General features: G+C 32.6%; 1 protein-coding gene across 1 annotated transcript; it reads right to left on the reverse strand.

Moving 5' to 3' along the window:
• Window positions 7,662–9,183, reverse strand: LOC109357952 (transcription factor RAX3-like). Its single transcript, XM_019602008.1, has 3 exons — window positions 9,048–9,183; window positions 8,743–8,872; window positions 7,662–8,442 (listed from the first exon to the last, which is right to left on the reverse strand). Exons 1-3 carry the CDS (start codon window positions 9,181–9,183, stop codon window positions 7,662–7,664), a joined length of 1,047 nt encoding a protein of 348 aa, XP_019457553.1.

Genomic DNA, 13,208 nt, shown 5'->3' on the forward strand with positions numbered 1-13,208 from the left:
AAAATGGATTCCCCTATCATCAATGCTCCAATTACTACAAGGTCATCTGAAGTTGAGGAATCTGTTGACTATCAAAGTGATAATGTAATTGTTCAAGAAACAACTGAAATAAACAATCAAGCTGCTGTAAGTGATTTGAGAATCATTGGTAAATTGTGAGATGATAGAGATGAGGCCTCAAAGGAAGAGAATTTCATTGTTGTTCTCAATAAATCTAAGAAAAAGAAGCAAAAGAGAAGAGACAATGCTGAGAGGACTCATTATACCCGAAGGTGTGGATTCTTATCCATTAATCAATGAAAGTTATTTCTTGGAATTGCAGGGGTTTTGGGAACCCTAAGACTAGACTTGTTCTTAAAAATCTCTATAATGCTAACCGAAGATACAAAAGATACATTTTGATGTGGTGGATCTAAGATTCTAGAACTCTATTGATCTTAAGCTTTTTGTAGCTAATGACACTCATAACTTGATTCCTTCTTTGTGGGGCCTTTGTACACATGATTTGGATCCTTGTGCTATAAGTAACTCTACTCAACATTTTTCTTTTTCTGTGTCCAGAGACAACATCTCCTTCTTCATTGGTATTTCCTATGCTCACACTAATTATGCAGTTAGAAGATCCATTTGGTCTAGTCTCCAGGAGGATATGCTTAATCACTCTAGCCCTTAGTGTTTGATTGGGAATTTTAATTCTATTGTGGGAGCTCATGAGTGTAGGGGCTCAACCTTACCTAATAGAATCTCTTGTGAAGAATTCAAAGATTTTATTGAAGCTAATTTCTTGATTGGCATTCCTACTATTGGTGCTCAATTTACCTAGACTAATAAGAGACTTGGTTCTGCTTCCACTGAAAGGAGATTGGATAGAGCCTTATGCAATGAGGATTGGATAAATTCTTGGAATCAAGTGGCTTGTTGCACTTTAGCAAGACTGGCCTCTGATCATCACCCTCTGCTATTGAATTCTTCTGCTAGGTTCACTTCTAGACCTTCTCCTTTTAGGTTTCACAAGATGTGGATTCAGCATACTGATTGCAAAAATCTGGTGAGGGACATATGGTAAACTAGAGTGTTTGGTTGTCCTATGTATATTTTGGCTCAAAAGTTAAGATCTCTCAAGGAGGAGCTAACATCTTGGAATAAAACACAAAACAGTGTTTGGTAATATTCACTCTAATGTTAATTTGGCCAAAAATAAAGTGGAAACTATACAAAGTTGTATAAATGACTCTGGTGTATCTCCATCTCTGCTCCATCAGGAAAATCTTGCTCAAAATGCTCTATTGGAAGCTCTAGTAATAGAAGAGATATTTTGGAAAGAGAAAGCTAGAATCAATTGGCATAATCATGGTGATAGAAACACTACATTCTTCCACAAGGTTACAAAAATTAGGCAGGTCACAAAATCTCTATCCATGCTAAAGTCTGGTGATGATATGCTTACTGAGCATGATGAAATTGATTCTCACATTCTCAACTATTATACAAATCTCTTTGCTTCCCCTAACTTGGTGTATCCCAACTCTTTGATTCAAGAGGTGATTCCCTACTTAGATAATTTCAGGCTAACAATTATTGACATTAAAAAGGCTTTTAACACCCTTGAATGAACCTTCCTGCTAGAAACTCTCCAAGCTTTTAGTTTGAATCAAACTTTTATTCATTGGATTTCCTTAGTTCTTCACTCTGCCAAACATTCAATAAATGTAAATGGAAGCAATGTGGGATCCTTTAGTTGTTGCAGGGGGTCAGGCAAGGGGACCCCCTATCTCCTATTTTGGTTTGCCTGGCTGAGGATGTTCTAAGCAAGGGTATTTCCAATCGTGTTATTAACAACAAGTTGTCAACCATTGTTGGGCCTAGTAACTTGCACTCTCCTAGTCAAATTTTGTTTGCAGGTGACATCCTTATCTTCTGTAGGGGAATAAAAAATGAACTCACTTGTCTCAAAAATCTTGTCATGGATTATGCAATGGCATCTGGTCAGCAAATTAATGTCAACAAATGCGGGGTTTACACTACCATTTCTAATCCTAGGAGAATTGCTTCAATTTCCTTGACTCTTGGTTTTGTGAAAGGAAATCTACCTTTTACTTACCTTGGCATTCCCTTATTCAAAGGCAAGCCAAAGAAGTGTCACTTACAATCCATTGCAGACAAGATTATTAATAAGTTATCTAAATGGAAATGAGCTTCCTTATCTTTAATGGGCAGAGTTGAGCTCACAAGATCAATTATTATGAGCATGCTTGCCTACAACTTTCATATATACAAATGACCTGCTAGCTTATTGAAACTTATAGACACAAGCATGAGAAACTTTATTTGGTCTGGTGACATTCGAGTAAAAAAGCTAGTAATTGTTGCTTGGAGTAGGGTCTGTTCTCCCTTGGATGAAGGGGGCCTTGGCATAAAATCAATCAATATTTGAATAAGGCTGCCCTTCTGAAGCTTACTTGGGAATTCAAGACTTCAAATCTTGAATGGGCTCATTTCTTTAGGCTCAAATACAAGTGTAATAACTTCAATAATGCTAGATACTATAAATCATCCATTTGGTCAGGGATTAAGGATAGATGGACAAAGATATCTTTGAATTCTATTTGGTTAGTTGGTGATGGTCAAAGTGTTAACTTTTGGAGAGACAATTGGTTAGGGGATCCCATTGTAAACTCATTAAATATCCCTATTGACATTCAGCCTCATCTTTTGGGATCTGTTGCTGATTTCTCCATCAATTCCAAAATAATCATACCTGCTGATCTGCACAGAAAATTCCCTGATATATCTCATGCCTTGGCTTCCTATAAAAGGAACAATGGTGCTGATAAATTGGTTTGGAAGTTATCCATTAATGGCACTTTATCCTCTAAGGACTCCTTTGCTTTTGTGAATAAAGTGAGTCATAAACTATCTTGGTGCAAGAATATTTGGTCCATATCTATTCCTCCATCAAAATCTTTCACAATTTGGAGATTGTTTCACAACAAAATGCCCACGGATGAAAACCTCAGAAAAAGATGTTGTTCTCTTGCTTCCATATGCAGCTTGTGTCTTCAAAATGAAGAATCTGAAGAGCATCTTTTCCTGCATTGTTCTGTGGCAAAAACCATTTGGAATTGGATTAATAATTCATTCTCAATCAAGCTGAACACCGACTCTGTAAATACCATTATTAAGGACAATGCTTTCTACAAAAGGAAGTCAGCTCAGAGAAGTGTTCCTTGCTTGTGTGGTCCATACCATAAACACCATATGGTACTGTAGAAATAAAAAAAGATTTGAGGGGAAAACAATCACCTCAAAGTAGACAATCTACAGAATCAAAAGATAAACATCTCTTTCTGGAAATTATATTTCTAATGCCTTTGCTTAAGGAGATTTAAGGGGATTCTCACTCCTCAGGTCCTTCAACATTCCTCTCAAGCTATGGAAGTCGCCTAGATACATTGAGGTTAATTGGAAGCCCCCTCATTTGGGATGGACAAAAGTGAACACTGATGGAGCAGCTCATGGTGCTTATGGCCCTGCTGGTGGTGGGGGAATTTTCAGGGATCCAAATGGTGAATTCATATACTATTTTGCTAACTACCTCCATGTCTAGGATGCTCTTTATGCAGAATTTCATTCGGCTATCAAAGCAGTGAGTATAGCTCACAAAAATGGTTGGTTCAATCTTGGGCTGGAAAGTGACTCCTTGTTTGTTATTGAAATTTTCAATGGAAGGACTAACGTTCCTTGGAAATTATTCAATGAATGGTCCATATGCAAGCATAAACTTTCCTTCATGAACCTCACAATTTCTCACATATACAGATAGGGAAATAATTGTGCAGACAAGTTGGCTTCGTATGGAATCGCTTCTTAAACTAATTCTACTTGGCATACTACTCCTTTGTTCATTTTAGATGATTTCAATAGAAATTGGTACTCTATAACGAACTATAGACTTTGAAACTTTTAATGCTCCTCTTTCTTCTTTAATATATATTATCCGGGTGTAGTTGCACCTTGGCTTAAAAAAAATGAGATTTTTGCACAAGTGTTGTATTATCACTTATATTTTCCACCTTTTCCCTTGAACCACCATTGTATGTTGAATTTCCAAGAGTAAGAGTAATCTCTACTTCTTTTATCTTCAACAATATCCTTAGCAGAATCCAAGATCGTTGTTTCTTCCCTTTTTATTTTATTTTATCAACTACATCATTGCTGAAATTGAACTCAATGGTGCATGATTATTGATGCTGGAAGTGAGGGACAATGTTTAGCTGGTCTTGCTACATTAGAGTTAGCAAAAGATATAGAACTGGTGGAAAACTTGCAAACACTATAATGCATAGATAAAGAAATAGAAACAAATGGAACTGAATTATGATAGTTCATTGTTGAATCTTGGAATGATGGAATCATAAGCCAAAGCGATAAAACCATAAGCGGAAGTGATAAAAGAATAATTATGCTCTGATACCATGTTAAAATGATAGAGTCATGCATGAATCTTGATAAAACAAGAAAGAAAGAATGAGAAAATCATTCATTGAATGATTATTGAATTGATTGATAATACAAAATTATATTAAATCATTTATATGAAGGATGAAAAAACTAACTATCCTAACTGAACTAACTAATCAACTAACTGGTTCATTATTTTCTTTGTTTCTCATTGTCGAGAAGCAAGCGACTATTAAACCAGATCAATAAAAACTTATCGGTCATCAGAAATGAGGGAGATCTATACCTATAACCCTTTGTGTTGTGAAGGTGTGTTGATCCAAAATAATATTTTAACTCAACGTTTTTTCTATGTTTTGATTTTTTGGTATATAATGGTTGGAATAATATTTAAGTCTATATGATATTGTGCAAAACTGCCCAAACACTTTATTACCAATCAACCCTAATGGTCGATTTTTTCTATCAATCTTTCATCATAGATAGAAACTAGTTTTTCATGACAATATCATTGATCATGACAAAAATAATAGTGTGAAACGTATAAGAGTAAAGATTGCCAACAACTTACGATAATACATTAATATTGGATACCATTCCATGATTTAGTGTCAAAAAATCTTATGTTGAAGACTGAAAGGGGACTTTGGTCCATTAATTTCTAACTACTATAATTAAACAACAAAAATAGCTTGACATATATTGGATGGAACTAAGTTATATAATCAAACTTGTCGCTAAGATGCGTGCCAACTATATTTGACTAGAACTGACAACCACATAAAGTAGAAAATCAATATAATATTGGAATATTTTATCCAATTATGGCCATTTTCATTGTTGAAGATATATGGCTGCTAGTTTTGAACAAGGTTAAAGGTCAAACCTGTGGCAATTAAGCAACAATACTTTCACTAATGCAAAACTATATTTCTTGGGTGATATTGATGGAAACCAACTATTGGAAGATACATGCATGTCAATGTTTAATCATGTGATGGATGGAAATAATTAAAAAGAATAAATTTTCTATGGCTGTCCTTGACATAACTAACTTACATGAATGATGATAAATCCCCAAATAAATTCTACAAGCTAGTTGGAGAAAACTAGGAGTAGTGAAAAATTGATTGATTGAACTACAATTGTTTGGTATCATGATAAGCTGGTAGATGGTTCCTTAAATATATTCAATGATGGTCATTCAAACTCATGCAACTATTCTTTCACTCTTAAAGATTGTGAAGTCCAACTTAGAAACTTGTATTATTTTATCTTCAGTTGTTGATCTTTCTCTTGTATTAGGTTAGTACCTCTTGTATTGATTTTAATACATTTTGATTATCAAAAAGTTGGAATACCATTTTCAACACATCTTCAAAGTATGACAAAAGTTAATCATCTACTATATCTTTATGATGAAACATTATTCCCTTTATAATATAAAGGGAACTTGTGAGTAAGAAATGAACAAGAAAATGAGAAGAACAACATAAAGAGAAAGTGAGAGAGTTGATATCCACAATAGTGTGTGAGACTAATAATCATAGTGTGATACTAGAGAAAGTTTGTGTTTCATTTTTCTTGGATGAGATTAGGTGATGTCCTCGTAGAGTCTGAGAGATGCATATATTATAATCATACTTTATATTCTGAAGACATTCTATGGATTAGGTCTCACGATTGTTTCATTCTCCATTTGAGTATTTTTTTCCCACGTTAAAATTATTGGTGTTATTTTTCTACTTTTCTCTATTTTATTTATCTATTATTTGTCGCTTCTGCAAGTACCATTTTGCATCACAATGAGGAAAATTGTTTCTGAATTTTCCAGCAGTAATCTCAGAGCTCCTAGGTTCATTCAGGGAGTTAAGCCTCTATAATCCAAGATGGTATAAGTCACTAATTTTTTATTTGATGGAGACATGTTCGAATTGAAATTTTAGTTATGGATAAATTAACATTTTTTATGGATAAATTATAATTATAAAATCAAAACTAAAAAATTTAATTGTAGAAAATAGAAGGAATCATGCTTAAGATGAATTTACTCTTTAACTTTTCATCATGTTGTACGTGATCATATCTGTTGTTCCACTTTTTGTACCATTTCATGTACCATCATCTTTGATTGGTTGAAAAAATTTATTTAAATTAAAATTGTAATTATTAAATATTTTTATGGTCAATCATATCTCCTAACACATGAAGTGACACAAATGAGTAGGATAAATAGTTAGAATTGTTTATTTAGAGATGATAAAAATATTTGTCTCACATGTATCCGTAAAATACTCATAACAGGAAACCACAAAAGTAGCTTGGAAGTGAGAATGAGTATTATGTTACCTGTCTGATGGGTACCTGCATATTTTAAAAAATTTTAAAAATATTTTGTTTATATATTATACTTTTTATTATTTATTGTTGTATATTATATATTTTATTGTTATGGTATAATAAAATTTAATGGTTGATATATTATGATAGTTTACACATACTTCCTACTCAATGATTACTCGCAAATAGCATGGATATAAATACATGAAAATACTACCTACACCTACCCTACCCCATTCCCATCCCTAATAGAGATGTACACAAGCAACTGGCGGATCAACAACATCATGGGAGAGACTAAGAGAGCACAAACATAGCTATTTAGCTAGATATACATATCTACATACGTAGCTGATTTTATTATCTATTACATATAATCTAATCAAATACAAGCTTCAATAATTTCTACAAATAACTAGTAAATACTAATGTACATGATGTTTTTTGTGATTTGACATAAATTCTGAAAGCAGTCTTTTTGAATGTAACAATTTTGGTGATCAGCAATCAAATTTATTAAAAGAAAATATATAAATTAAGAAAACAAGTTGTAGTCTATCCACAACTAAAAACAATTATCAAGTAGAAAGACACTTAAATGAGTTTAACACTCATTCCAAATATGAGAAATTAAAGATATTATAATAAACACTTACAATATTTTAACAATAATATAAAAAGATAAAACCTATCACATCTTAGAATGGTGCTGCGAATTCTCATATTTTAGTAAATGTGAGTTTCATACACAAAACTATCCATTTATGCTATTGTACTATTTTTTATAAGTAAATCATTTATTTAAATAAAAGAGTATCAAGGTACAAGAATTTACAAGAATAAGTCAAAAGTAATTTATGCTATTGTACTACGGGGTAGCTAAACTCTTGCAAAACACACTCTTGTTGAGTCTCTTGGCTCAAGCCTTGAATTTGGTAATTTGAAGCAATGAGAGGATGATGATAAATCCGAGTATTAGTCTCAGCCCAATTACTACTTTGGCTACAAGTTCTAGAAGAACCTATTATCTTATAGTTGACCATGTCCTCCTCATAGAAAAACTCCAACCCATCTAACCTTTGTGGATAATTAGTAGTAGATACCATTTCCTCATTTGGTGATGTGAAAGTACTTCCTCGTCCTTGATAATTATTATGTGCACATTGTACTTCACTCTTGTTGATATTGTTATTGCTAATGCAAGCAGAAGAAGAAGAAACCACATGAACTTGTTCTTGATAAATGCCATTTGAGAATTGATGATTCAACAACCCATCAAGGGGAGGATAATAGTTATCATCAGAAAATCTCCCTCCAAGATTAATAAGCAATTTTTTAATAGAATGTTGGTCGTTGAAACATGGGCTTTGGTTAGTGTATGTCAATGGTTGTAGAGGTAGCATAGGCATCTGTTGCCAATTATATTCATGAGTACTATTTTCTTGAACAAAGGAAAAGGACTCACTACCACTCACTCTATTGCTTTCTTGCTTAACAACACCATTGTTACCTCTATTACTATGTGCTTGTTGTTGTTCTTTGCTGTGCTTACCTAGAAGTTTCTTCTTCAGCCTAGTGTTCCAATAATTTTTTATGTCATTATCAGTTCTTCCTGGCAATTGAGCTGCAATCACCGACCACCTGCAATCACAAATCAAAGGGTGTTAGTAATTTCAATTCTAAACGGGTCCAAGTACCCTTCTACTCATAAATATACTTTTGCTTATCCATAAAAAACTTTGACTAAAATGTTGTGCCTGCGTGATCTAATACACAATATAAAATCTTGATTATATCTGTGATAACAAAGGGTTTCTCAGTTCTCATATATAATAGCAAAGTCAACCTCGATAGATTGCACCAAAAATGAAACGTCTCAATTAATTAGTACATAGTAATCACTAAAGAACCACCAACACATACATGCATATATACGTATACCTGCTTCCAATACTAATGTAAAGGCTGCAAATAATGTTGTCTTCTTCTTCAGAGAAACCACCATGCTTGAGATTAGGGCGAAGATAGTTTAGCCACCTTAGACGGCAACTCTTGCCACAACGCTTCAGACCTGATTCACAAAATGTGAGACATACCAAATAAATAAATAAATTGAATTCATTAGATATTGTGTTCACTGAGTGAATTGAGTTCTAGCTAGCTAGGTAACTAGTTAGTAATATATATGAATGAATGAGAAGAAGGGAAGTTAAATAAGTAGTTAGGGTTATGAATGAATTATGTACCTATTTTTTGTGGCAAAGCAATCCAGTTACCTCCGGTGCCATGTTTTTGGATGTAGGACTTGAGCTTAGCATCTTCTTCTGGGGACCAAGGCCCTTTCTTCACGTTTGCTTTGTCGCAGCAAGGTGCTCTGCCCATGCTGCTTTTTTGGTTTTGGTGTTGTGTTTGCTTTTTGAGTTTTTGATTGATTGGAGGAAGTGAGGAACTCCTCTCTTTACAACTCCCAAAACAGAATTATAGAAGAGAGAGAAAGATAATTAATAATTTTAAAAACATTAATATTATTTTTATCCATTTTTTTCACATCAGACATTATAGGGGAGAAAAACTTATATGTTGATGCATATATAAGTTAATATTTTGAAACAAATATATTTATGATTTTTATTGTCATTATTTATGATTAAATTTTAATTAGAATTAAATTTTTAATGTATTGACAAAATTTTATTGATTATCTTCACATACATACGTCTTCACATAAAATCTTTGCGATCATAATGTTCCCTTCCTAACAAATATGTAAAAATGAAAGCAAATTAAGGTTACAATAATAAATAGTAATCTTGAAAAATGAATATAAGTGTATGATTGAATAATGAATAAAAGCTGCATTAAATTATTTGATAGATTTATTTATTAGATAAAATATCAACAATACATTCCCTTATATCTGAATTTGAGTTTTCAAAATTTTATATGAATGGAGCATATTTATCTTTATCTTTCACCAATCTTTTATGCTTTTTATGTACATGTTTTCCTAAAATACATGCGAAAAAACCATTAAACATCGGTATCCAATTTATGATGTCATACAACTTAATATTTCCCTTTTTACCTTTAACCCTTAGATAGACCCCTTGGCTTGGGAGAAGGGAATTATTTTTTTTTTATCCTACTTAATTATTATTATATTTTTCTTGTTTAAAAATAATAGCTGTAAAAGTTAGATGTACTAACCAGAAATACACATAATATATCTTCTTAAAAAATGGGAGGGGATAGACATGATTCCAAGAACATCCACCTCACTCTTTTTTTTATATTAAGACCGTGGTAGAAGAAAAAAGTTACTTGTATAGAAAAAATCCTGAAATTTAGTACTGCCAGAGTAGGAGAATAAGGTTGTTTCTTCTTGTCTTTCTTAAACCGAATCAATTGAAGCTGTATATTAGCTTTTTAATTTTCCTTGCCACTTTTTGGAGTCCACTCCATTATTAGCTTTACTTTCCAGTGATTATATATTCGTGCATCAGACATTAGGCAGTATCTTGAGTTACCCATTTGTTTATTTACTCTTAAAACCTTTTTTATATATACACTTCTTTCTCTATTTGCAGCTCTTGAACTTCGTTGTTGCTACTTTATAGAACTATTTTAATGATTGAGTTCTCTAGCGTAAAACAGCCAATCATGAAGATGTAAGATTTTACATTTCCTTTTGTTGATTATTAACCAATTTAGAACATCATTTAAGGGTAACTACATATTTTTCCTCTCTAATTGTTTAAAGTACACCTTATATTCTTTTAATAAAAAATCTAGTATTATTTTTTTCCTGATTAAAACATTAGCACATCATGATATAGTCTAATTTGTCCACATTTTGAATGGTTGGATATATGCTGGTCCCCTTCGCTTTATTGGACAAGAAAAAAAATAAGAAAAGAGAAAGAGGTGAGAAAAAGAAAGATGATAAATAGAATAGATTTTTGTAATGTTTGATATAAGAGAAGAAAAAAAAATTGAATAGAAAGATGTATTTTCTTCCCTTTCTCTTTTGTTTGGTTAGATAGAATATGAGAAGAGAGATGATGTTATAGTTCAAATGACAAAAACGTACATAAAATAAATAAAAAGAAAAATATTTTATTATTAATTAAAAATAAATGTTGTAATTTTAAATTATAGATTTTATTATATATATTTATTAAAATATCAATTAACATTTTCAATTGATACATTTTATATCCAAAATAGACTTATTTATATTAGTTGTACTTAAGACAAAAAATAGATAAAATAAAAAAAATGAAAGTCATTTTAGACATTTTATGCAAAATTTTCATTCCCCTCCACTTTCTCACCAAGTAGGAGAGACATATTTTTTTGGTAGGTCCCATATACATTTTATTCTCACTTCTCTTTTTGTCTTCACAACTAGACAGAGATCACATGTCCCAAATAATGTCTCAGATTAATCATATATTTCCACATAAATAAAATAAAAAATTTAAAAATAAAAGTAACAAAAAATAACATTTTGATTGGTTAGGGACACCGTTTGAGACATGTGATCTCTTAGCTTCACAACCAAAGAGGATAAACTTTCTTTTTCTCTTCAATCTCTCTCACCATTTTCTCTCCACTCTAATTCTCCTCTATCAAAGAAAGGTTTAATGTAACACGTTCCAACCTCCACGTTGTCAGACAATGATCTGTTGTCCAAATGATGTACCAAACCATGTATCGGATCAATGGAAACATGTCATATTAGTTAAAAAATTAAGTGTTCATTATTTTTTATGTTTTTACTTCAATATCATTGATTTGGAACATGAATTGAAACTGTTGGGGAATAAAAGGTGAACCATGAATGAATGAATGAATGAATATGACAGTATGGAGAGAAGAGTGGAATGGGTAAAATTATGCAGTTGCGTAGATAGAATAGAGAGAGATACATGTGTAGAGAAATTGGATAAGAAACTTGTGTGTATTAATTTGAGATGAGATGAGATTTGAAATACAAGGCAAGCATACTATTTATAGTATCTAGTTACTTAACTAGAAAAACTAACTTTCTAATAGTGGAATGAATTAACTCCTTCTAACATTCCCCTGTAATTCATGCATACTACAAACATACAACATTCATCAACCTTCTTAAGCCTCTAAACCTTCTTACTCTTAATGACTTAGTCACTATATCTACAATTTGCACTTCAGTTTTGCAATGCTTCAAATTGATATTGTCTCTTCCAACTTGGTCTCTTAGAAAATGGTATTTCATCTCTATGTGCTTGCTTCTTCCATGTGCAACTAGGTTCTTTACAATATTGATAGAAGATTTATTATCTACTTGCAATTCAAATGTTCCATTGAAACCAATCTTCCGTTCTTCAAGTAGAAAAATCAACCAAAGGCCCTGACATGTTGCATGACAAGATGAAATTACTCAGCTTCACATGTGGGCAAGGCTACCACCTCATGTTTCTTGTAGCACCATTAGATAGGAGATCCATATAACAAGAAAACATAGCTCATTATGCTCTTTCTTTCCAATAAGTCACCACTCCAATCAGAACCAGAGTATACTATGAGTTGCAGGCTGCCTTTTGTTGTCTGATTGGAGAATAGAATTCCAAAGTCTCTACTTCTTCTCAAGTACCTTAAGATTCTTTTGGCTTCTATCATGTGTGGCTTCCTTGGATCATTCATAAACCTACTTACTAAGGCAACACTATATGAAATTTCTGGCCTGGTGTGACAGATAAACCTCAGACAACCAACCATTCACCTATACAATGTGTTGTCTACTATAGGTTCATGATCACCCTTGTCTAGTTTCATATTCACCTCTGTTGGTGTCTCAACAGCATTGCAGTTCAACCTATTCAAGACATCATGTATGTACTTTCTCTAGTGCATGAAGATTCCACCATCAACCTCTTTGAATTCTATGCCAAGAAAGTATGTCAACTTTCCCATATCAGTCATCTCGAATTCTGAATTTAGCCTTACTTTCACCTCTTCAATTCCTCCTGAGTTGTTACCTCTGATGAGTAAATCATCTACGTATAAGTAGATGATTAGGATATCACGATTGATCATGGTCTTGATATACACACCATGCTCTATATCACACTTCTTGAACCTTGATCTTGAGAAAAAGGCATCAACTCTCTTGTTCCAAGCTCTTGGTGCTTGCCTTAGGCCATACAAGACTTTTCTTAACTTGTAGACTTTGTTCTCACAGCCTTCTATCACAAATCCTAAAGGTTTATGGACATATACCTTTTCTTCAAGGGGTCCATTTAAAAATGAAGATTTCACGTCTAGTTGCCACATCTCCCAATTGTTCTTGCTTGTTAGGGCCACTATTAGCCTTATTGTCTCTAATCTTGCAACTGGTGCAAAAAATTCATAAAAATCAATCC

This window comes from Lupinus angustifolius, chromosome LG10, assembly GCF_001865875.1.
Source record: "Lupinus angustifolius cultivar Tanjil chromosome LG10, LupAngTanjil_v1.0, whole genome shotgun sequence".
Lineage (NCBI taxonomy): Eukaryota > Viridiplantae > Streptophyta > Magnoliopsida > Fabales > Fabaceae > Lupinus > Lupinus angustifolius.